At 32.6% G+C, this 25,777-nt stretch overlaps 2 protein-coding genes across 9 annotated transcripts; both read right to left on the bottom strand.

Annotated features, from left to right (window-relative positions):
• Positions 1-19: 19 nt before the first annotated feature.
• LOC148285061 (glutathione S-transferase-like) lies at positions 20-7,998 on the bottom strand. Of its 3 annotated transcripts, none has more exons than XM_088230657.1 (5): positions 7,858-7,998; positions 2,487-2,634; positions 988-1,155; positions 520-662; positions 20-299 (listed from the first exon to the last, which is right to left on the bottom strand). In XM_088230657.1, exons 2-5 carry the CDS (start codon positions 2,620-2,622, stop codon positions 132-134), a joined length of 615 nt encoding a protein of 204 aa, XP_088086783.1. In that variant the 5' UTR covers positions 2,623-2,634; positions 7,858-7,998; the 3' UTR covers positions 20-131. The 3 variants fall into 3 exon arrangements, with proteins under 3 accessions (XP_088086783.1, XP_088086799.1, XP_088086791.1); XM_088230673.1 differs by having other exon boundaries at positions 7,933-7,985; XM_088230665.1 differs by having other exon boundaries at positions 7,785-7,882.
• A 3,400-nt stretch (positions 7,999-11,398) lies between these two features.
• On the bottom strand, positions 11,399-25,544 carry LOC148285060 (glyoxylate reductase/hydroxypyruvate reductase-like). Of its 6 annotated transcripts, XM_088230535.1 has the most exons (25): positions 25,033-25,543; positions 24,886-24,936; positions 24,741-24,800; positions 20,655-20,738; positions 20,418-20,501; positions 20,181-20,264; positions 19,944-20,027; positions 19,707-19,790; positions 19,470-19,553; positions 19,233-19,316; positions 18,996-19,079; positions 18,759-18,842; positions 18,522-18,605; positions 18,285-18,368; positions 18,048-18,131; positions 17,811-17,894; positions 17,574-17,657; positions 17,337-17,420; positions 17,087-17,183; positions 13,895-14,043; positions 13,327-13,516; positions 13,091-13,254; positions 12,294-12,458; positions 12,086-12,211; positions 11,399-11,561 (listed from the first exon to the last, which is right to left on the bottom strand). In XM_088230535.1, exons 1-25 carry the CDS (start codon positions 25,349-25,351, stop codon positions 11,443-11,445), a joined length of 2,700 nt encoding a protein of 899 aa, XP_088086661.1. In that variant the 5' UTR covers positions 25,352-25,543; the 3' UTR covers positions 11,399-11,442. The 6 variants fall into 6 exon arrangements, 3 of the variants coding, with proteins under 3 accessions (XP_088086661.1, XP_088086679.1, XP_088086670.1); XR_015823001.1 differs by lacking the exon at positions 13,091-13,254; XM_088230553.1 differs by lacking the exons at positions 19,707-19,790; positions 19,944-20,027; positions 20,181-20,264; positions 20,418-20,501.
• Between the last annotated feature and the right edge of the window lie 233 nt (positions 25,545-25,777).

The raw sequence follows: 25,777 nt of genomic DNA, 5'->3' as shown, positions 1-25,777 counted from the left end.
AAATTAAACAATTAAGACATACGGTAAATATATTTTATTAATATGAAACTTTTAACTTTTACATTTGAGTAACAAGAATATTATATAGTATTGGAGGCAATATTTTTTTATCTTATATTTTATAATAGGACTTAAAATTCGCACTTGGGAGACTTCTCGTACCAAGTTTTGATGGAAGGAAGAGCCAGAACATTGGTTTTGACGGCTTTGAGGTTAGGACACTTGGCGAGGATGTCTTGGCGGCAGATGAGGTTTAAATAATCCACAATTCCGACAAACCATAGATCTGCCCATGTAAGCTGTAAATTAACATAAGATCCATTAAGAATAGTGTAGATTTAGAATAGGAAAATTAAAAAGAATTTAAATATAAAAATGCAGTAGAGTAATTAATCGCCAGTGATAAACATTTGTTTACAGTAATTTCCATAAAATAATTAAATGAAATATTACATAAATGTGGTATTACACGACCCACTATTTTTATATATTTAAATTTATTTTTCATTATTTATTTACCTTCCCAAGGGCCAAGTGGCCTTTGTTAGCCTCTGCCATGGCCTCCAGTTTCTTAAGGAAGAATGGAATCACTTCATCCTTCAGGGGAACAAATCTCTTTTCCTTTAACTCTTCATCAGGTTCATAGTGAACAGCCGATACCTCTGCACAAAAAAAATCCATTGTAACATTAGAAAAGCATACGCATTTATAAAATTTTAAAATGGGGAATATCCTTAAAAAACTATAAATGATAAACTTTACGTATGCACATAATATTAATTCTGAAAATAACCCAAAGAGTGGGCAATCTATGTACTCTTATAATGGCGAGGGTTGAACTAAATTGCTGCTGCATCCAAATAGCAATCAATTAAAAATATTGGATCTAATGTAAATATACTGGTACAAAAAATGTTTGCTATTACATCCAGTTAAGCAGGCAGTACACAAATGAAAAATGTAGCTATACGAACACAGACTACATACTTTGTCTGAAGTCATTCAGAGAGTCGACAGCAATATCGATCTCCATAGCCTCCAGATCAGTACTTCCCGCGAGACCGAACTGCTTGGCCAGGTAGCGGGAGATGGCTCCACTCTGGTAATATGTCTTGCCGTCAATTTCCAGAGTAGGCATTTGACCCATGGGCATAGCTGCAAATAAACAATTTATTTAACAAGTAAAATACACAGCTATTACATAATTTATTGTATACTGTAATTATAAAAATAATGAAATGGAGATCATGGGCAAACAAAAGAGGTGTTGGAAAGTTACAAAACAGATGGGCCGACGACATTGCCTCGATAGCCAGTGAACATGGATGATAAAAGCGGGTGATAGAAAAGAGTGGAAAGGTTTGGAAGATGCCTTTAACCAGCAGTGAAAAGAACAGGGCTGAAGAAGTAATGAGGAAGTTAAGTATTTATTAACACATTCGGATTGAACACATAGTACAAAATATTAGTTATCACTCTTAAGAATGTCGTGTTATAATCTAATATTGCAGAGTTAAAAGCACGTTAATATAGAGGCCAACCAAGAATTGCGCCCCATCAGAGATTACGTCCTGTTCATGTAAAAATAATGATTACAAAAAAGGCTCAAAAATCAGGCAAAATGCTTGCAGTTGGGGTACATTCATCGCCCCGCTAGTTTGACATTCGAGCAGTTAAACTATTTTTCTACATACATAACTCCCACCATTTTGTAGGCACTTGTCATAGCACAACACAAGCTTTTGTCTTCCCTTTTCATGAAAGGGTGCCGCTCTCTTCATAAAAGAGGACATTCTTCACTTTGTTCGTCATCGCCCACATTATCACGACCTTCATTGAACTGTCTAACCCATCTCCTTACCATTGAATCACTTATCACATGTTCTCTACATAGAGATCTACACCGATCTGTGAGGTGCACGTGCACTTCACAGATCGGTTGATGAATGTGGACTGGTTTAATGTTCTTCGCGTTAAGAAAATGAATTACAGGTCTTATCTCACAAGCGGTGGATTTACCATTTTATTCAGCATTTCAAACAAGCACCAAGAAGCGTACACAACAGTCAGCTAACTCATAATGGCATCAACTCCTACTTAATATGTCATGGTAAATACAATGCACGAGCAAAACTGTGATGGCAAAAAATATGAACTAACTTACTTTCTAGATCAACATGAACAATGGAATAGTGGAAAAAATATTAGCCTCAATATTTTTGATCATTGGGTTGAGATTAGCTCGCTTTGTAGTGTATATGCATTTGCCCTTTGTTAAGAAGCAGTGACTATCATTCCTTAAATGTTTGACGTGAGCCCCTGAAAGGGTGTCTGAAGGGCAACACTGATCGTCTTGCCTTAGTCTAATAAAAGTGATCAAGATACGCTGCAATGGTGAACTAATGCAGTGCTTTAAGCATCATAATGTGCGGACGTTTGAAAATTGTACATTTAATTCTTTATAGTGAAATCTTTTTTTTACATACATTCCTTGAATTTAGGCCAATCCTCGGAGCTGATGCGGCGATCTTCGAACTCGATTTTTCCATAGGACAGGAGAAGACGAATCGGTTCGCCGAGGGCCTTGATGGGGAAGTAAGAAACTCGGTATTTTGGTGCCATGGTTCTTTAGTACTGAAAAATAAACAAGAATTTAGAAATATATCGATAGTTTTCATGACTTTTTAAAAGAATAGGTTGATCGTTTTTTTTTAGTAAAAATTAATTATTAAAAATATTCAGATTATTGGATTTAACCTACTAGGGTATTAGGATTTTCAGATATTTCTTTGGAGATGTTCTTATATATATTTTATTTTTTTAAATAAAATTTTGCATCGTCTTATTTAATTCAAAGAAATCAATTGAAGAAATATGGATGTTAAAACATGGGCAGAATGGTGAATGTTACAATGCGTGTAAATAAAGCACATAAACTATTTGATTCACCATTCTGCCTATAAATATTCTTCAGTTCTTCCATTTGTAGATTTTTTATGACGTAGGTAATCATGTAATTAAGAAAAGTATGGACACATATTTTTTGTTTTGGTTTGTTAAAATAATTAATTTATTTGTTTGTTTTATAGTATTTTTTAATTATATTTAACATATATCACCAAAAACTATGCACCATTAGATTCTGAAATTGTGGGACAATGAATATAGTATTATGAAAACGTCATGTTGTTTTGAGTTCAATATTTAATATTTGCTTTCTAAAAGTTTTATCAATACGCTTATCTATTCACATCATTTGACCTCGCTTCTGTCAAAAGTTCACCTTACTTATAATTTTTTTTTTATTGATAATAAAGAAATAAGATGTGGTACAAAGGTTATCGATATGGCAGAAAGAGTGGGAAGACAAAAGTAATAGTGGGCGGGTCATGTGGCGAGACAAGATGTTGATAAGCAGACCCCCAGAATACTAAATTGGAGACCGTATGAACATAAAAGGAAAGCGGGGAGACCACAGAGAAGATGGGCTGATGGCATCGTTGAACTCGTGGGAAATGGGTGGAAACAGAGGGCCCAGGACAGAGAAACATGGAAAAAATTGAAAAAGACCTATATCCAGCAATGGAGAGAAACGGGCTGATAATTCTTAATTATCCCACACATCAATTAAATCCCAACACAAATTTAAGGGGTTATAACTGGACGTTCTATCGTCCCCAATCCCGCCTCAATCCCAAGAAAAACTTTCTTTCCAGCAGAGTGGTTTCAGACTGGAATAAATTGCCAAGTCTAGTTGTCTATTCCATTTCGGTCAACCAGTTCAAAAACCGTTAGGATACTTTTTTGAAGGAAGAAGAAGAACGCAGACAAAAAGCAGTACACGAGATATTGCCTATAATAAATAATAATAATCAATATAAACAAATGGAGGAAATATTTATGTGTATACTCGACATAAAGCTATGTAAATAAAGGTCACAGCATGCATGTGCGTACGTACATACATCTGTATTTGAAAACGTTTTAGAAATAAAAATAGACTATTGTGAATGGCGTATGCATTATTTAACGTTTGTCGATTGGATTATTATTATTATTTCAATATTCACAATAAATAATTTTTTAAATATGTATTCTATTTCGTATCACTATATTTCACGAACTTCTTTTTTGCACTAGATTTTACCCCCTAGAGCAGCGGTTGGCAACCAGTGCCTCGCAAGATTTTCATCCTTCACAGTGGATATCGATAATGTGCCAAGCGATTTGCAAAGTAATACCACATTTAAAATGGCTAAAGGAAAAAACTAACTTGGTTGGATTTCTATGGGAGTTTGCCTTCTGAAAACTACAAGGAGTTAGAAAGGTTCGCTCAGCAAATATTTACTATGGTTGGTAGTTCATGTATTTGTGAGCAAAATTTTTCGATTCCGAATTATCAAAAAAACAACCAGTTCCTGGATATTAGACTCATATTTAGACGCAACACCACGCATCTCCACTTCAAAAATGTTTACTTAAAAATAAAAAAATAAATGCAGCGACAAAAACCTCATTGATTTTATTAACGACAATAAATGGTAAAAATATGTAATTAGCGTTTTATTTTTAAAACTAAAATATTTATTTACAAATATTGTAGGTATGCTGTAATATGGCACAAGTATGGCTTGCACTAATCCCCAAGTAAAATATTTATTACTAATGCAGTGCCCTATACACCACCAGGTATGAATAGGGGTAAGGATGAGACATGATTTCAGGGTCGCGATTATGAATGCTGTTTTCATCGGTACATATCGAGACAGTATACAGTAAAATCAATATTTATGTATAAAAATGTGTATATTTGAAAATGAAAATTTGAAATATCTTTGTTGGTAACCTGTAATTGAACATGCTAAGAAAAAAAAAATACATATTCTATTTTTCATACAGAAAACTAAATTTTATTTTGTAGATAAAACTGAAGACAAATAGATACGGACCCAGTTCTATAAAAACTTACCCCTTTTCAACATTAGATATCGCTAGTTTTTTCCATACTTTTATTCTCTACAGTAAACCAACACGCACGGGAATGCAATATTCAACCAAGCACATAGAATCGAAAAATTCTATGTGAATATGGAAGTCAGCCTATAGGCAGAATAGTAAATGCTATCCAGTTACACAAATATCTAATACTGATATTAATCCAGTCAGGAAAAAATCCATAAATTGTCAACAAAGATTAGGACATTCCCAAAATTTTAATACTTTTGAGTAGATACTTATTGATACATTTAATTTACTTAACACTCCGATGGTCACGTCAGATCTCACAGACACGGTTTCTTATTTTCGTAAAATGCAGCTCGTGTGTGCGCTCGGTGATCATTTTAAAAATGGAAAAAAACAGACACAACTTATTATTATGGATAACTTATATAGTGCCATTTTTGTAATAAAATACCTCAAGGGCGCTTTACATAGTGATTCTATTGTTAAATTAATTTAATTGAAGCTTTTAAATTTGTAATTTAATTAAAACAATTTATTTTGCTGTCACATGCTACGGATTTATTCAAATGATTTAGAGAACAAGTGGGTTTTAAGTTTTTTCCGAAATATCACTTCACTTTCACAGCCTCGCACCTCTGCTGGGAGAGCATTCCATGCCATAGGGCCTGCAACCGCAAATGCGCGTTCACTAAATTTAGTACGCTGTTCTAAGCGTGAGACGCCTGTCAGCTAGTTCATCTGGAATGCATAGTTCCCTTAGATATTCCGGAGCAGAGTTGTGCAGTGACTTATACATAAGCCAACAGAGTTTGTATTCGACCCTCTGTGGAAAACGTAGCCAGTGTAGTTCCCGAAGTAGTAGAGTGATATGACTGATCTTAGAGATTCTGAAAATAAGTCTCGCTGCAGCATTCAATACAGATTGTAGGCGAGTCATTTTGTTCATTGGTAGACCTACATAGATACCATTACAATAATCGACTCTAGACACTACCAATGCATTTATTAATTGACGGGCGGCATCAACCGGCAAATTTTTGCGTATGCATTTAATTTGTCTCAGCTGGTAAAAGCATGAACTTATCGTTCTACTAATTTGAGCATCAAGAGAAAGGTCAGAATTGAGTAAAAGTCCCAGTAGTTTAACGGTGGGTAAAGCGGTACTCCCTACATTGGGTAGGGCCGTATCCTGGATCAAATTCTGTCGTCTGGCTGAAGCCACCCATAGTTGTTCAGTTTTTGATGGGTTTAATGTTAGTCTGTTTTCAGCCATCCAGTTTCCTATTTTCTTATGTTAAACTTATGTTAACACTGATACAATATATCTGTGGCTTGGGTCTAAAAGAGCTAGTGCTATGGACATTATGGCAGAGTAATTTTATAGCTATTTTGTGATGTTACAATAAACTATTTGAGGTGTTTAAAACTATTTTCAAACACGCTACCACTATGTGTATATAATTTTATTAAATATGTGTATTTTTTAATTGACCCTCCTAGACCCAAGGCCCTTTTAGACCCAAGACACAGATATTATATTGACGTGACTATTGGAGTGTTAATATTTGTCATTTTAAAATGTAGACATATGAAAATAAGTCCATTATTTTGAGAAACCATAACCATTATTTTATATATTATGAAATTTAATAATCCATTCGCACTTTATTATGCAAGTTACTTATTGTTGCTCTAGATGGGACACTCGTATATACAAACAAGTCAACCTTTCAGGGCAGAGAAAAAACTGCGAGTCCACCATACAGTGTAGCAAGGCCAGTTACGAGAGGTCACTAGCAGACAGTTTTTAGTGAAATAAGCCTCCTGTATATACAAGGTATCACCAGAAAGATGGGGTGGTCAAGATGCTTGACTCACGCACGGAAGGTTCCGGGTTCGATTCCCGGTGAGAACACAAAAATTAAAATGTGATTTTTTTCAAGCCTGGTTATTCTGTAATGTAATTCACCACTGTAATTGGGCCTCTTGGCCTGTTGTGGTGCAAAAAAAAAGAAAAAAAAATATATTTTACGTATATTTTCGCATCAAAACATAAAATTGGCCAAAAATTTCGAAGTGTTACAGCTAGAAGCATTTGAAGTCGAAATGTTACAGCTAGAGCAACGATGTGTGGATAGTTCATTTCGCTATCTCAGTTATACGATTGGGCAATCAGTTTATAATGGATTTGTTCATTGTGATTGTGAGATAGGTCTATAGGTGTTAGTAAGAATTTCTTGATTGTATGGGTGAATTGTGTATGCTAATCAGAATGAAACACGAAACCCAAATTCGCGAGTTAGTTAACTCTTACTAAAAAAATCCAAAGCATTTTTTCGAAAATATATTTACTCGTCTGACATTTCAAGTAGGTAGATATAGAATAACATATATACATATATATATATGAAACAGGAGAACACAGCCATGAAAAAATAATGTTCTAGAAACTACGAACGAACGTATTGCAAATAAGTAAGGTTTTCAGAATTCATTCGCTATCTACTTCTATTATCTTGCATTTAGAATACACTCATAGTATGCAAGATAATGCTATATACCCAAGACGCATTTACAAAAAATGAAATCTGTTTTCGAACGAAAAAAAATAATATTTCCGATGATTTCCAACATGATTCAAAGTTGAAATTGTGATAGAGGGTTGTTGTATTAATTAACAAAATTGTGATGGGTATGATTTCGTATGAAACGCCACGAAAAATATTATTTTGACGTTCAAGTTTATGTTGAATTTGTAATATTTTGTGAACTTTAAAAAAGTTATTTTTACGAACTGAAGCTAAGTTTATAAAACTTACCGATTTAAGATCCGTCAATCGACTACAGCCTACAAATCAAAGATTATGAATTAATAATGAACTAATGACTCACCGATTATACGTGCTATGCGCTAGAATGAACGGAATGAACTAGAACTAGGTGAATAAAAAATGAATTAAATATTACGAATTACAAGCCGGCCGGCACCACCCAAAACCGACTAATCGAAATGCAAACAAAATATAACCTTGAAACGCTGAATGAAACGAGCGAGTTTTAGTAGTTAACATTTTTGTCGCTAGATGCTGATACACACACAGGGCACGTGAATTTATTTATTTATTTTGATTTATTCGTACCTACTGATGACAGAAGTTACGAATAAATAAATAAAAATAGTGCTTGATGGCAAAAAACATATATAATCCCAGTGGCCCCGATTGTGTTCATTATCTTTTGTGTGAAGCGTGAATAGTCATTTTACATTAGACATAAAAATAAACATTACAATGCGTCTGGAGAAGTAAAACTACATTAAATACTCATTATTTATTTCTCATATTTTTTATAAATTAATAACAATATTTTTTGTAATAATTTAAGCTCTGCCTACATCCACAATATTGTATGCTGATTGTATGTTCTTTGGTTCTTACCGTAGGTAGTAGTGTGGGTAGTTCTCTAAATACCTACCAATACCAGGTGTCACCAACACCGACTAGATATGTATCTAAATTTACAAAATACTGAATTTGAACTTATAATAAAATACTAAGCTGAGATTTTCATCAACACAAAGACTATATGTATTCAAATATGATTCTACGCTCTATATATGATTCTACGCTCCTTGTGGACTATTAGGTATGCTCATTTTAGATTTTTTTACCAAAACTAATAGAAAAACAGAAGTCACGTTCTAGCACGGATTTTATTTCTAGTAAGCCGGGACGCGAATACGAAAAAAGTCGTGTGTTTATTGTAAGTAACCGTAATAAAAAGTAATACAAAAAAAAGAATTTTGTAAAAACAAATTAATACTGATTTTCAAACAAACAAATGGTAAAATGGAAATAAAGTAAGAAAATTAAAAAATACCACCCCGTATTAAGGTGGAGACTCTCATGCTTAGACTACTTGAAATTTCTCGATTTGGCGATCTAGCGGCAAAAAATTTAAGCTTTCAGAATTAACCCAAAAATGAAACCATTTTATGGTCATTCTAGTTTGGCTGTATTTTCAAAGATGTCTCTAAAGTCACCACCAAGGTTACGATGGCTAATGTCTAATGTACCATTTACCATACTAGACAAACAAAACATGGTATTTAAAAAAAAACCTTTTTAAAAAATTCTCGAATAAACCGAACACAAGATAATTGCCACTTTTTCTGGCAGTTCATTGAATGTTTTCTAAGCTTTAACGTAAGAAAAAAGCATTCAAGCATAGAATTAAGAATAGTCCAGAAACCGCATACGCATATCAAACAGAAGGCGACTCAACTACTCATAAATGAGTAGGTTTACGTTTTGACCAATTAGTTTCAGTGTAGACGTCGCTCAGTACGCAACTCCTGATTTGAATTCAACTATGTCGTGTTGTGTCCTTTTAAAGTTTAGAAATACTGCTAGGATCTTAAAAAAACAGGATGCAATCACATTTCATCTGTAATTTGCAAATGAATGTGTATATAACAAATGCATTACTTAAAAATAAATTTCGTTAGTGTTGCCAGGGTAGATTTTTTTTTACCCTACTTTGCTCATCTAAAAAAAGAACCAATGAATATTAGACCTCGGATTAAACAACGCCGTGGGGGACATTTGAACGACATTATCTTTAAAACATAAAATATTATTTAACATGATATAAAAATATCAGTTTTATGTCAATTAAAATTTGTTTTATATTTTAAGTTCATTAATTCAATGACTCTTATTAAATGACCCTTTACTTCATCTACTCTGTTGTGTCAATCAATGTTTCCGCGTGCACAATAAAATTTTAGAGAAATTAACAAATTACTTTTTTATACCTTAAATTTGTGTTATGATTATTTTTTTTCCCCATCAAGCAACATTACCCGGCGACTTCACGAATGCGAGCGGCGAAAGTAAGCCGGAGTGGGGGAATTATTGGACACAGTCCGATGTATTCAAATATGATTAACGCTCCTAAACTATTCTTAATTCTATGCATTCAAGACATGTTTGTGTTTTAGAAACATACCGATAAACATTGATAAAGTTACATAGGCAATACATCTTACTGCATGTCATAAAGTGACATTATTGAATAATTTTATTTTTGCCAAATTAAAAAAAAAAAAAATTCGTTGCTAGAATTTTATCGCCCCATGCGCTTTGTAGCTGTAAGATGTTTCGTAATATTAGCCTTTATATTAGGTAAATTCACTAACTAAATATATTCTTCAACTTCTTCCGTTGAATGATAAAACTTCCAACTTTAAATATGTACTGTAATAACAAAGACGGGCATCTGTCGATTAATCATGTAAATGGATTTGAGCTAACATAACTTTTTTTACTGAGGTAGGTAGTCTGTGCCTAATTTTTTACTTTTGCGCAAAAAAAAATTATTACGTAATGAAACTAAGCTGATTTGGTATTCGTGTGTCACAACCCGTGATATCCTTTTATTGGTTGATTGACAAAGTAAGTGATTTTTTTAATACTAAATCAATGAGTACATATCAATGTCTATTTTTGATTACGTTTTTTATCCATGCTTGTCTGTTGTCCTAATCAGTGACAAACATGCACTGTGTGTCCTAATCAGTGCATTTGCTGATCAAAAAGCATGTCATGTTGGTTTTATATTTTTGTGCAACAACTATAAAAAGTGAAAGTGTATAGTGGGTTTTGCACGTTGGTTTAATTAGTGTCCTGACGAAGAGACGTGTACGTCTCGAAACCGGTAGACATAGAAAAGTCGGTAAGTGGTTATATACAAATATTTAATAACATTTAGTAAAATCTTTGACCACAAAGTTAATGCTTTAAATATTAATAATATATGATAAATCATTTATTTGATTTATTTATTTAATTATTTTTCATTTACAAATGGGTACTGTTTATTTATTTATCTATTTTAATGGTGTCTTTTTTCCTCTGGCATTTATTGAATAGAAAACTATGGGTATAATCCGCTTGAGGTCGATTTGAACGTCGTCCAGAATTCACCTTTTTATTTATCTTGGCCTTGTTGATTAGACAACCCTTCCATTGTCTAGGATGAGTTTGTATTTTGTCTTTACCCATTTGGAAGTGAGCAAAATTTATATGGTTGATTTTTGTTCAGTGGCTATCCATACCATGTAGGTGGTCTTATGAGCATCAACATGCGTAAGGGCCACAGCGTTACAATGGCGACCATCTTGGTGATCACTTCAACGCAGCATTACAATACAAATAAATAAATTACCCCTGATTTTAACATTTATTGGAAGTGACAATTGCAACACAGGACACATAATGTCATTAGAAGAACGTATAGATTCATTGTTAAATGATTTAAAATTGTCTGTCAACGAAGCATAAGTTATTTGAAAATATATAGAAAAAATGTATAAATGTAACCTTATTATAACATAAAATTATATGTAGGTAATAAAAATGTAACATTTAACGACTTTAGTATTTTATTTTTATGTAAACAAAAGGTTTTATAATTTTAAGACACTCGTGTGAGTACGGGCTTCCCATTCAACCCCAAAATGGCGTTTAAAGATGCAAGCTTTGCCATTTCATTTCTGGTGTTAACAGTCGCACTTCCCAAATGTGGCATCAAAACTAAAATTTTAAAAATACAAAAAAATTATAGAATTTTATAGGGAAACAATTTAACATTTAATAGTACAGGAGGAATTCAGTAGTGTGTTGTGACGCTGTCCGGTTGAGTTTAGATAAAAATTGGCTGGTCGATATTCACGAATATATTATATTCTTAAATATCGAGGTTCCAAATTTATATTGAACTCAACCAGGCAGCGTTAACACACATTACCGCATTCCTTCCGCGCGCCTTAAACGTAGACACCGTCTATACATATATTTATAACAATTCACTGAGTTTTTGTATCTGCCAGTTTTAAGACATATTTTTTTTGTAAGGAAACAGTAAGCACTTTTCTGTTATTGATTATTTAAGTGAGTCATAGTGTATAATTTTAAAATCAAAGAAATATAAACTATAATAAATGGAGGAGTACTCTCCTGAAACACGATCTTAACAAATTGAGTGTAAAATTACATGCAGATATGTGTTCGATCAAGACTCTTAGTTTTGAATATGCAGATTATTTCGTTAAACTTACAACAATTTGATAATGAATTCAGTGGATTGTTTTTTGGTAACGGTTCTGGTGTAGTGACATCTAATCCAGCAGACCAGATCTTCTTATTTCTCAATGCATCGATCAAAGCCTCTTGATCCACCACACCTATAAAAAAATATTATCAACATACAAATATAATAAATGCGTACGCATAAAAAATATTTTCAAATAAGAAATAAAAACTGACCTCCACGACTAACATTGATAAGGACTGCGGTGTTTTTCATTTTATTGAATGCATCAGCATTCATTAAATGTTTTGTGCTCTCATTTAATGGACAGGCTAAGAAAATAAAGTCGCTTCTTTTCAGCAATTCATCAAATGACACAAATTTTACATTTAGCCTGGCACCTGAAAATAAAAAATACAGATTAGAAGGATTTTTTAAAAGAAAATTAAAGACATGGCTGGATGAAGGCGTTAGTTATGTTGCAATTTTTTTTAATGTACTTCTTTTTACATAGACGAAGAGTTTATGTACAGCCTTTTCATATAAAGCCAACTATACCAAAAAAATGACAGAAAACCGATTTTGAGAGAGAATGAAGAGAATGTAATTTTATCAATAATTGTATTGGTGTTCAAAACATTAAAAAATATATCTTTGCGTTATGTTTTTGTCACTTCCACTCATAAATTACTTCATATTCCCTAGGCGGTAAAATGCAGTCCTTGTCTACAAACATTTCGACATACACAAAATACTGATAAAACCAACTGGTTTAGGCACTGTCTAGTATGAAGGTTAAATAGTTCAGTCGGACGAATCTCATCCCATCCATAAAGGTTTCGGCTCTTTAACTTCACAATTAACAGATAGACGAATTGAGAAAATATGGATGTTCAAACAGAGCAAGGATGGTGAACGTTTTACGCAGTATGTAAAGTGGCCGCTTAAACCGGCCAATGACAAAAGACTTCCATATTCCCTTTTCCGTCTCTGTTATAATATTACTTTTTTATCAACATACAAACTAAAATACCTTCTGGCTTTTCCTTGGGGCCACAATATAAGATGTTATCTACATTAAATCCTTGAAGCCTTTTGACAATAGTTTGCCCTATTCCACCCAAACCAACTATTCCTACTGTGCTGCCTTTAATATCTGGTCCCAACATTTTCTGAGGACCTACTTGCCACTCACCACTGAAAATAAAACTATTGCAGTAAAAAACATTTCATTTAATGTACAATTTAAGTTTGTGTGTATATAATTACGTTTTGCACTGTTCGATGGCTTCAGGAACCCTTCTTGAAGCCCCGAGAAGTAAAAGTATGGCCATATCTGCTACTGCGTCATTGAGCACATTAGGTGTGTTACTAAGAACGATATTACGAGATAAGACCTCTTGTTTATCTATGTGATCGATCCCAGCTGACATTACAGACACTACCTTTAATTGTCTACCTAAAATATTTACAATATTCATTACAAGTTGAATCACCATTATAGGGATAAAATGCCTATAAAATAATATTAATCATCTCATTGTGCCACGAGTATCAAGTATGTACAGTGTAAAACTGTTAAGTTTTCTAAGCGTATACAAAATATACGTTTATTACAATAGATAATTTAAATTGTTTAGTAAGTTTGACACTAAGCAAAATATTTGTATAAATTTTAACTGTAACAGTACTTCACAAGTTTTTATTTTTATGAAATTGACCTAAAATGTATATATATATTTTTGTATTTTTACAAACATGTAAATAGTAAAATTGCTTTGCACCTTTTACTACATATTTTCAAGGAGGTTGTGAAACAAAAAAAATCAATTATTACCTGCTTTATCTAAAAGATCTTTTCCGAAACTTAACCTTGAACACCATATAACTGCATTAACACCAGGAATCAGTTGTTTAATTTCTTTTGTAAACTCATTGAAAGTATCTTTATCAAAGCCATTATACTTTGGTTGTAAAAGTTCAAATCTAAAAACACATGGAAAAATAAAGAAATCAATTATTTTAGTTTCGTAATTCGTATTAATTCGCATTCCGCTGTGACTGGCGAGACATTTGATTACAGACTTTTGAGTTGTAACTGTGTCATCAGAATTCAAAAATTAGTAAAATATGTTTTTAAAATAAGATAAAGAATTATTTTACTATATGTTTCAAGAAAAAGCCAGTCAATATGTTCTGTGTAATTATATTATTTGAATCAGTGACGGTATTTCCATAGAAGCCCAAAAGCCAGGCTTACCTAACCGATTTCAAATCAAATTTACCTAATCTGTACCTAACGACTACAAATAATTAGTTTCATTGTTTAAAATTTCGTGCCAACGTGTGTTAAGTCGTTATTCTTATCTAGAGACGAATTTACTTCAAAATACGCATGTATTTAAATGCTCTTATATGTTTCCACAACTTTGGTAAGCAGAGCAAAAATAATTTAATGAATATTTTCATAAGATATTTAATATTTTCATACATATTTATGATATTCAAATATACAGGAAGTTCTTTAAACCCTGTCACATCCAAAACCATGATGATCAGTATGGGCAAGAAGACATATTAGCATATTAAAAAAAATATTTAGAATGAAGAAAATTTAAAAAAAATTAAATATGAAAAAAAACAAATGGTTGCTGACTTCTGCAGGGGAGAAGCGAGGGGAGCGTGGCCGCACGGTTGACAGTGTATCAGACTTCCCCCTCGTTTCTCCCCTGCAGAACTAAGCAACCAGTTGTTTTATTTGATATTTTATTTTTGTAAATTCTATTCGATCCAAAAAATTATTTTAATGTGCCAATGTCTTCTTGCTCATACTGATCATCGTGGTTTCGGATGTGACAGGGTTTAAAGAACACCTGTATATAAATATATTTATTCAAAATTGTAAATTCAATTTGGGATTGCCCTGAACTGTTATCTCTCATCAACTTCAGGGTGCCTGGAAAAATTGATGAAGAAAAAATTTGCCAAATTGCTAACAGAAGATTAAGAAACATGCATTAAAGGTAGTTATACAGAAAGCAGCCAGCCACAGAAAAGTGAAACTGAGATAATAGCCATTTTGTGAAAAGAGTGAATTATAAAATCTACATAATAGTTTGAATGTTTTTGACATTAACAAACGATAAACAATGAATACATAAGTTTTTTTTATATATTAAAAACAAGAATCTTATTGTGTATTTGACCAGTTAAAAAGATTTTTAAAGTACCATAAGATTTTTCTGGTTTTGTGGGTGTTTTCTGCAAATTGAGAAATGCCATTTTTGTGATCGACATCTTTTTCCGGAGGTGATTAATACAGTTTTTTATATGAAAGCGGTCTGGCTGTTTTTAGCAGAACATAGAATCGACCTTACTGCACCCGATAACAACAATATCTCATTTTTCCGAAATTGTGGACTGGCTGCTTTCTGCATAACTACGTTCAAATGAAATATATATACATTGTCATTATTAGAGTTCACATGAGAATATGTTTATGTGTCCCCTTATTTCAAGATTAAAAATAAAATTAAAATAAATAAAGAATAGTAATTTTCCCGACGAATGACATATTTTTCCGGGATAAAAAGTACTGATCAATTGCCGTTCCTTTAACTATCGCTATGCAAACAACGACGATCTGTTAGTATGGCGACGTAGTATCGTTATTCGATCATAATATTAATTCATTTTTCCACTAAGAAAATTCCCCGGGAGCGATATTATTTTTCCGGGATCAAAAGTAACCTATTTTACTTCTCAGCCTCCAGCTATCCCTGTGCGAAAAATCAAGTTGATTGGTCACTCTGCTGCGACGTGAATAAAACACAAACAAACAGAAAAACACGCTTTCGTATTTATAATATTAGTATAGACGTAAAGATGTTTAATAAATCATCCTTTAAAAGAAGTTATAAAATAATTATAAATAAAAGTGGAATAAAACTATAAAGTATTTTTACTATTATAATTAAAATGCAGTTCCACCAAGAAATGTCAGTAGAAAAAAAAAACTCTTTAAAAGAAGGTTTGCAAAAAAGTTTTTATATACAGTCGAACTGGGTTATAACGATCACGAAAATTGCGAGATCTCGGATGTAACGAGGAAACATTAATTGACATTTTAGTTGTTGGTTTTCTCCATACATTCATTCATTCACTTTTATAACGAGCTACTTCTCGGGACATACCGAACAAAAATATTTTCAACGGTTGAGCAAAAATTTTTCAATCGTTTAAAAACATAATTTTTCAAATAAGAACCTGAGTAATAAAATCTAAACTGGTAGCTAACTTAGGACCGATGCAGCTGGGCCGGGATCGGGTGATGTTTATGACACTATATAAGTGTCTAAGTACCTTACCTGGTGTTTTCGCCAACGTTGAAAAAGTATCACACACATGGTTGAAATTGCGTGTAAAAAATCCAAGCTAAACCCTGTAAGTACTGGCTCGGCACCACATTACAATTTACAACGTCTTTTGTAGTTCATGAATGACATCTTTTCAGTTTTTTTAATGTTTTATGGTCAGTGCATAATAAACAATACTAGTGAGTGATGTCAGATCAGACAAAAACTAACCCTTGAATTATAAACGTGTCTACTAACAAAAGGAAGTGTCTCTTAGATTGTGAAAAAGTGATGATTATTAGTGAAATAGAATGTGGTGTGAAAAATCTTATGGTGTGTAATAAATAATCTTATCCACAGTGTTAATATTGTGGAAAAATAAGAATGTTTATTTATCTGCATTTTAAAATTAGAAAGTAGTATGTTTGTGAGCATTTATTAAAATAGTTTTATTTTTTCAATTATCTGTATGAACTATACGCATAATTATTTGTTAACTTAGTGACAATATGCAATGGCGATAAAACCTTTCTCTGGTATAGCGAGTAGTGCTTATAACGAGCAAATTCAGTCGGTCCCATCTTCCTCATAATAACCAAGTTTGACTGTACCTATATAATTTTATATTAAAAATAAAAAAAATATTTCACATACAGTAATTTATTTACACTTACTTGCCCCGTAGCATTTTCAAACCGGCTTCAGGAAATTCTGAGGAGCTCACAAGAATCTTTTTCATAGGGTCAACGTTTGAGCGTTTAGAATTTTTACCTATTTAATGAAAATAAAAGCAGTAAAAGATTAATAAACTTTATTTATACATGCAGAAATTAATATTACATAAGAATAAAATAAATATGAATTTTTAAGCATAATATAATAAGCATTTTTTAAAAGTTAAAATGTATAAATTGATAAGGCTACCTTTCAAACCAGCTTCAGGAAGTTCTGAGGAGCTCACAAGAATCTTTTTCATAGGGTCAACATTTGAATGTTTAAATTTTTTACCTATTTCATGAAAATAAATGCAGTAAAAGATTAATAAACTTTATTTATACGTGCAGAAATTAATATTTCATAAGAATTAAAAAAATATGAATTTTTAAGCATAATATAATAAGCATTTTTCAAAAGTTAAAATGTATAAATTGATAAGGCTACCTTTCAAACCAGCTTCAGGAAGTTCTGAGAAGCTCACAAGAATCTTTTTCATAGGGTCAACGTTTGAATGTTTGAAATTTTTACCTATTTCATGAAAATAAAAGCAGTAAAAGATTAATAAATTTTATTTATACATGCAGAAATTAATATTTCATAAAAATAAAATAAATGTGAATTTTTAAGCATAATACAATAAGCATTTTTTAAAAGTTAAAATGTACAAATTGATAAGGCTACCTTTCAAACCAGCTTCAGGAAGTTCTAAGAAGCTCACAAGAATCTTTTTCATAGGGTCAACGTTTGAATGTTTAAAAATTTTACCTATTTAATGAAAATAAAAGTAGTAAAAGATTAATAAACTTTATTTATACATGTAGAAATTAATATTTCATGAGAATAAAATAAATATGATTTTTTAAGCACAATATAATAAGCATTTTTTAAAAGTTAAAATGTATAAATTGATAAGGCTACCTTTCAAACCAGCTTTAGGAAGTTCTGAGGAGCTCACAAGAATCTTTTTCATAGGGTCAACGTTTGAATGTTTGTAATTTTTACCTATTTCATGAAAATAAAAGCAGTAAAAGATCAATAAACTTTATTTATGCATGCAGAAATTAATATTTCATAAGAATAAAATAAATATGAATATTTAAGCATAATATAATAACCATTTTTTAAAAGTTAAAATGTATAAATTGATAAGGCTACCTTTCAAACCAGCTTCAGGAAGTACTGAGGAGCTCACAAGAATCTTTTTCATAGGGTCAACGTTTGAATGTTTGTAATTTTTACCTATTTCATGAAAATAAAAGCAGTAAAAGATCAATAAACTTTATTTATACATGCAGAAATTAATATTTCATAAGAATAAAATAAATATGAATTTTTAAGCATAATATAATAAGCATTTTTTAAAAGTTAAAATGTATAAATTGATAAGGCTACCTTTCAAACCAGCTTCAGGAAGTTCTGAGGAGCTCACAAGAATCTTTTTCATAGGGTCAACGTTTGAATGTTTAGAATTTTTACCTATTTCATGAAAATAAATGCAGTAAAAGATCAATAAACTTTATTTATACATGCAGAAATTAATATTTCATAAGAATAAAATAAATATGATTTTTTAAGCATAATATAATAAGCATTTTTTAAAAGTTAAAATGTATAAATTGATAAGGCTACCTTTCAAACCAGCTTCAGGAAGTTCTGAGAAGCTCACAAGAATCTTTTTCATAGGGTCAACGTTTGAATGTTTAGAATTTTTACCTATTTAATGAAAATAAAAGTAGTAAAAGATTAATAAACTTTATTTATACATGTAGAAATTAATATTTCATAAGAATAAAATAAATATGAATATTTAAGCATAATATAATAACCATTTTTTAAAAGTTAAAATGTATAAATTGATAAGGCTACCTTTCAAACCAGCTTCAGGAAGTTCTGAGGAGCTCACAAGAATCTTTTTCATAGGGTCAACGTTTGAATGTTTAAAAATTTTACCTATTTAATGAAAATAAAAGTAGTAAAAGATTAATAAACTTTATTTATACATGTAGAAATTAATATTTCATGAGAATAAAATAAATATGATTTTTTAAGCACAATATAATAAGCGATTTTTAAAAGTTAAAATGTATAAATTGATAAGGCTACCTTTCAAACCAGCTTTAGGAAGTTCTGAGGAGCTCACAAGAATCTTTTTCATAGGGTCAACGTTTGAATGTTTGGAATTTTTACCTATTTCATGAAAATAAAAGCAGTAAAAGATCAATAAACTTTATTTATGCATGCAGAAATTAATATTTCATAAGAATAAAATAAATATGAATTTTTAAGCATAATATAATAAGCATTTTTTAAAAGTTAAGATGTATAAATTGATAAGGCTACCTTTCAAACCAGCTTCAGGAAGTTCTGAGGAGCTCACAAGAATCTTTTTCATAGGGTCAACGTTTGAATGTTTAGAATTTTTACCTATTTCATGAAAATAAATGCAGTAAAAGATCAATAAACTTTATTTATACATGCAGAAATTAATATTTCATAAGAATAAAATAAATATGATTTTTTAAGCATAATATAATAAGCATTTTTTAAAAGTTAAAATGTATAAATTGATAAGGCTACCTTTCAAACCAGCTTCAGGAAGTTCTGAGAAGCTCACAAGAATCTTTTTCATAGGGTCAACGTTTGAATGTTTAGAATTTTTACCTATTTAATGAAAATAAAAGTAGTAAAAGATTAATAAACTTTATTTATACATGTAGAAATTAATATTTCATAAGAATAAAATAAATATGAATATTTAAGCATAATATAATAACCATTTTTTAAAAGTTAAAATGTATAAATTGATAAGGCTACCTTTCAAACCAGCTTCAGGAAGTTCTGAGGAGCTCACAAGAATCTTTTTCATAGGGTCAACGTTTGAATGTTTAAAAATTTTACCTATTTAATGAAAATAAAAGTAGTAAAAGATTAATAAACTTTATTTATACATGTAGAAATTAATATTTCATGAGAATAAAATAAATATGATTTTTTAAGCACAATATAATAAGCGATTTTTAAAAGTTAAAATGTATAAATTGATAAGGCTACCTTTCAAACCAGCTTTAGGAAGTTCTGAGGAGCTCACAAGAATCTTTTTCATAGGGTCAACGTTTGAATGTTTGGAATTTTTACCTATTTCATGAAAATAAAAGCAGTAAAAGATCAATAAACTTTATTTATGCATGCAGAAATTAATATTTCATAAGAATAAAATAAATATGAATTTTTAAGCATAATATAATAAGCATTTTTTAAAAGTTAAGATGTATAAATTGATAAGGCTACCTTTCAAACCAGCTTCAGGAAGTTCTGAGGAGCTCACAAGAATCTTTTTCATAGGGTCAATGTTTGAATGCTTAGAATTTTTACCTATTTCATGAAAATAAAAGTAGTAAAAGATTAATAAACTTTATTTATACATGCAGAAATTAATATTTAATAAGAATAAAATAAATATGAATTTTTAAGCATAATATAATAAGCATTTTTTAAAAGTTAAAATGTATAAACTGATAAGGCTACCTTTCAAACCAGCTTCAGGGAGTTCTGAGGAGCTCATAAGAATATCTATTACAGGGTCCATGTTTACAGGTTCGGAATTCATTCCTATTTGATGGAAACAAATAAATTAAAAGATTAATCAACCTTATTTATAGGCCGAAAGTTCTCATCTTTTTCCATAAGATTAGATAAGTGTTAATTATCAGTTAATATATCTAAATGGATAGGGCTACCAGTTCACGGGCAAATCGCCACAGCCATAAGTCACCAGCCACTTAAAGACAGATGTGACCGCCAGTGGTGACAAGTAGATGACATAAATAGTTATTAGCCATGATTTTTGCTTTATGATTGTCTGCTCTTGAGTAGCAGATGTCAACATTTGGAGTGTCAGGTGAAGGTTACAGGTAACAAGTGGCAACCGCTGTTTTTGTGTGTGGCTGGGACCAATTTTATGTGTACAATGAATCTCCACTACATTAATGAATTGTGGAGTCTAAAGCTATGACCTCGTAATTTAAGTATGTACATCTGTTGCGGCTGTCCTCTGATTTCTAAATAACCATCAAATTTCCTTGTAGGGATGGGCAGAGAGGATAGAACGCCATAGGTACCACATCATTTTTTATTTATATTTTTTATGTATGCAGACCGATATTAATGACTACTGATATTTTAACAATGTTTTGAGTATGTCCAAAAGCTTGCAGACTGTTGCTTTCCTTCACTGTTGCAACAAATTTAAATATTGACGTTTTCTTTATAGTAATTAAGTATAAAACTATAAGTTATTTAGTTAGTTTGGCATTGAGTTAGAGGCTAATGAAACAATTGGCCTGTCTTTTGTGGTGTTAGATACAGTAGGCCTACAATGGCAAATATGAAAGGGTGCGAAGTATGCACGCTTTGCAAAAAAATGATTTATAAAAATCATTAGCTGCCTTGTATTATAAAGTAGTATCACCAGTACAGCAACACTAACTCTGGTACAATACAACACACTAAGAACTCAATATTTACAGTTATTTATGTTTCAGGGGGTTCATTTTTTCAGGGTCTTCAGGGTTCAGAATGCCTTCCCCTACAACCGAGCTGGTGGAACCAAAGATACTCCATTGCAGTACCACAAGTAGAAACAAAAAGGTTACTTCCTTCCTCTCTTCGGTCTTTACCCAGGGTATATACTTTCCTAAGCCAGAACACAGGATATATAGCTTCTACATTAATCTTCAAAAGCTTCCAACCTGACTGTCTGTGTAGAGACGAGTCAGTTTTTGATCCAAACACTGGCCATAGGATAATGTGGTCAGTAGAATCAACAAAATAATCTGGCGAACACCTTAAAAGTGTAAGATCGTGAACTCTTCGCCCAGATGCGAGTAATAAAATTAAAGCACATCTACGTGATGCTTCAAACAGGGTTATATCTGTTGGTGGATTATTCTCTAGCCAACTGCATACAATCCTGGGATACCAAATTGGTGGTTTATGTGATTTAAGAGTGGTTTAAGCTATGCCCTTCATGACTTGTTTCACTATCGGGTGGCCACTAAGCTGGCTGTTCCTGTTAGGAATGCTAAGCATGGAAACAGCTGATTTGTGAAGTGAAATAGAGCTAGGAGCAAGACCTACTTTTACTTTCAAGTATGCTAGAAATCGGGCCAACTGGTTTCCAGATGGGTTTTTGAGGTCAACATTATATGTGTTGGACCATTTTCGCCATCTATTCCATGCTACTAAATAAGCTTTAAGAGTGGAGTCCCTCCAACTAGATGTTAAAAGTAACTTTTCCGCTGGAGACCACTCGGTTAAAGATTCTTCCCAACCCCAATCAGCCAAACATTCAGATGGATGTCGTAGATTCTGGGCGGATGGTAACCTGTGGAAGTATCCTCGAGGTTGTTCACGAGATCGTTCTCTGCTAGAGCGAGTCTCACGGCCCTCGCTCGGATGTCTGGGAGCCAGAACACTTTGGGCCACTTGGGCGCTATGAGCATGTACATCCCTGTCAATTCTCTCAAGTATGCTAGGACACGAGGAATCAAGCATGGGGGAGGGAATATCCAAGCCAATGGGTAAGTCCAGAATCTGCTGAAGGCATTGTGGAACAGAGCATTCGGGTCTTTGGTATCCATCGAAACATATTGCTCCACCACGTGAGCTGTTTCCGAGGCAAATAGATCTATTACCGGAGTTCCCCATTTCCTGAAGATAGGTTCCGTTGCCTGAGGCAAAAGAGACCATTCCGGTAGCTTCATACCACGAGAAAGATGGTCTGCGAGGCCGTTGTATCGACCTGGGAGGTGTTGAACTTCCAGAGTGATACTGTGCTGATCTATTATGCTCAATATTTGATAAGTAAGAAGAAGCAACGTAACTGACCTTGTGCCTCCTTCGTTTCGAAGATACGCTAGAACCGTCTTGTTGGCCGACTGAACAAGTACTGAAGAATGCTTCAAAGTCTCGCTCAGGTACTTGAATGCTTTCAAAATGTCAAACATCTCCTGACGGTTGCTGTGCCACTGCGCTTGTTCCTCCGTCCAAAGACCCGAGAGATGGACGGTTGTGGGTCCCGCCCAGGGTCAGCCCTCTGAGCACGAAAGGGCTTATCTTTCGGGACCGCAACTGTGCGTTTTCCAGAAACTTGCTTCGGAAAAGCGAATTCTCCATCTCGGTTACCGGAATGGGACAAGACCAGTTGACCGGTCGAGATGGAAGGCATCCTGAAGCACTTGCTGGCTCCCCCGAGCCTCTGCAGTAATGATGGGAATAATCGAGATATTTAGATAATCGAAATACAAGCATTCGAGACATGCAAATAATCGAATTCAAAAATCGAATCAATCGATTTTTTTACTGTGAAAAAAAAAAAAAAAAAAAAAAAAAAAACACAACTGTAACTGTTGGGTGGGGGGATAAAAATGTTGAATCCAGTTTAAGGAAGCCACAGCTGACCTAGTACTACCAGCGGATGCCGAAATACCCACTTCTTTCAGGAGGGATTTGACCCAGCCGCCAATGATAGTGGGTGAAGCTTAGAAAAAAAATGTAAACATATTATATTTTTCATACAGAAAACTTAATTTTACTTTGGAGATAAAATTGAAGATAAATTTTAACATCCCATCGGAATATATACCCTGAGCAATGGTTCCTTAACTGAGTCTCAGCATAGCTCGTTTATCTTTTTTGCATATTTTTTTTACTTCTACCAGTTTCAGGGTGACCTGGTTCACAGTGATCTCACATTTAGTAATGCTTTCAAAAACCATTACATTGAAATCATCAAAATTTATCGGCAAATCGCTCTCTATTTGCATACACCGTAGACTTTTATAATACGGTTTTAGATGAATGAAAATATGCTTTCCCTATAGGCTCTGAAGACTGTCAATAAAAATAAGCACCTAAGTGAATCATGACAAAGAAACAATGTAACATTACGTTGCAGTGGGTAAATAAGGTTCTATGTAGATTCATAATTTTTTTTACGATATGAGAGTTTGAAATGAAGAAATTATTTTATCTAATATTTTCTATGGATATTGTCTTAATAAACTTAAGGGTTGATTTCGCTTTTCTTTGAAATTTTGATGCAGATAGAATTGATATTTAAATATAAATACTATAAAGGTTGGAAGTAAAAAAACATATTTTGTTTGATAGAACCTTGTTTCCCAAACGCGACGATTAGTCACGTTCATCAAGTAATTATGCAGAGAATGATAAAAGCTGAATTATATTTGCTGAAGTTGAAAGCATTGAAGTGTTTAATGCACACAAAACAAAGTCGGTTTATGTTTTTATCGGATAAATTGTCAAACTTGGGACTTTTAACGCGGTTCACCCGTTCGCGAAACAAATGTGGATACCGTCTCGGAAAACGATGAAGATTTTTCCTATTGCTACAGTTAGGCACGCAGCAATTCGGCATTTCGAAGGGAAAAAGTTCAAGCGCAATCCGAAACTACTATAAAAAGTTCACAGGACACAGGCATGATGTTGGGATATTTCTTTATAGTACAGCGCCTATGAGGTGAGTTTCACAAAAATAGCGCTATTTAAATTATTCAAAAATAATAATTGTATAGTCAATGAAATATTTACGAGAAATGTTAGTGGTACATCTTCTTTTTGTAGCTGTAGGTCCACCAGAGACAAGGGGATCTAAAAACAGATAGATAAAGAGTTACACTGGATAAAAAGAGTTAGATAATAAAAACGGACAGGGATTTATAAAATGTCTACTCACCAGTAATATTACTTCTATGGCCAGTAGTGATGAGGTGTTCCGGTCTTCGTCCTTCAACAGTAATTTGTTATTTTGCATTAAAACAATTGAATGACAAAACATGAGCATGGTTTATATGATTTTACAAATTTACTTCAGCAATATTACCTTGAAAATTAGCGCAGTTTTGTGGTATATTAAATTCTTTTTTTATTTTTGCTTCCTCGGCTATTTCTTCTTCAGTAAATAAAGCCGGCATTGCTCCAGGAAGTAGCCTACAGTTTCCCTCAATGAACTTTGCCTGAAAATGTCTTTGACATACGCGAAATGCACAGCGAATTCTACTATGTGATAATGTGTCTAATTTTGGGTTATTAATGTTACTAATCCAAGTTTTAAAGACATCGGGCTCATTTTTGGGAAAGCAATATAGTTTGAAGATGTCCCCGGATATTTGACAAGAAAGCACACAACACTTTTTTGACATTGTTATGATTATTACAGGCGAGAAAATAAGAGAAGGTTTAAAAATAAATAATAAAAGAGAAAAGGTGATAAGACCGGCACAAACACAAAAACAATAACGAAAGAAGGACACAGACGCCGTAGATTTGCACAGGTTTTAAATTTGAACCGTTTTTCACACGCGCGACATTTGCTTTTTCCAGCTGTGTGACCCACAGACTACAGATATCTTTAGACAGGAAACTATGGTACTATATCTAAGTACTTTTGGCGTCGATCGCAGCGCTATCTAGTGTGGCATACAAGAAGCTTGACGATGGCGCGAAAATTCAAATCACTGCGTTGCATTATATATTGATATTTATTGTACAATATCAATACAAAATTGCTTAATTAAATACAAGTATTAGCACGCAATTTAATTTTTCTGTCTTGTATTTAAAAAAAC

This window comes from Micrasema longulum, unplaced genomic scaffold (assembly GCF_059751315.1).
Source record: "Micrasema longulum isolate JH-2025_06_02 unplaced genomic scaffold, ASM5975131v1 h1tg000066l, whole genome shotgun sequence".
Taxonomy (NCBI): domain Eukaryota; kingdom Metazoa; phylum Arthropoda; class Insecta; order Trichoptera; family Brachycentridae; genus Micrasema; species Micrasema longulum.
Note: the sequence above shows the minus strand (reverse complement) of the source record. Positions and strands in the feature narration are given on the sequence as shown.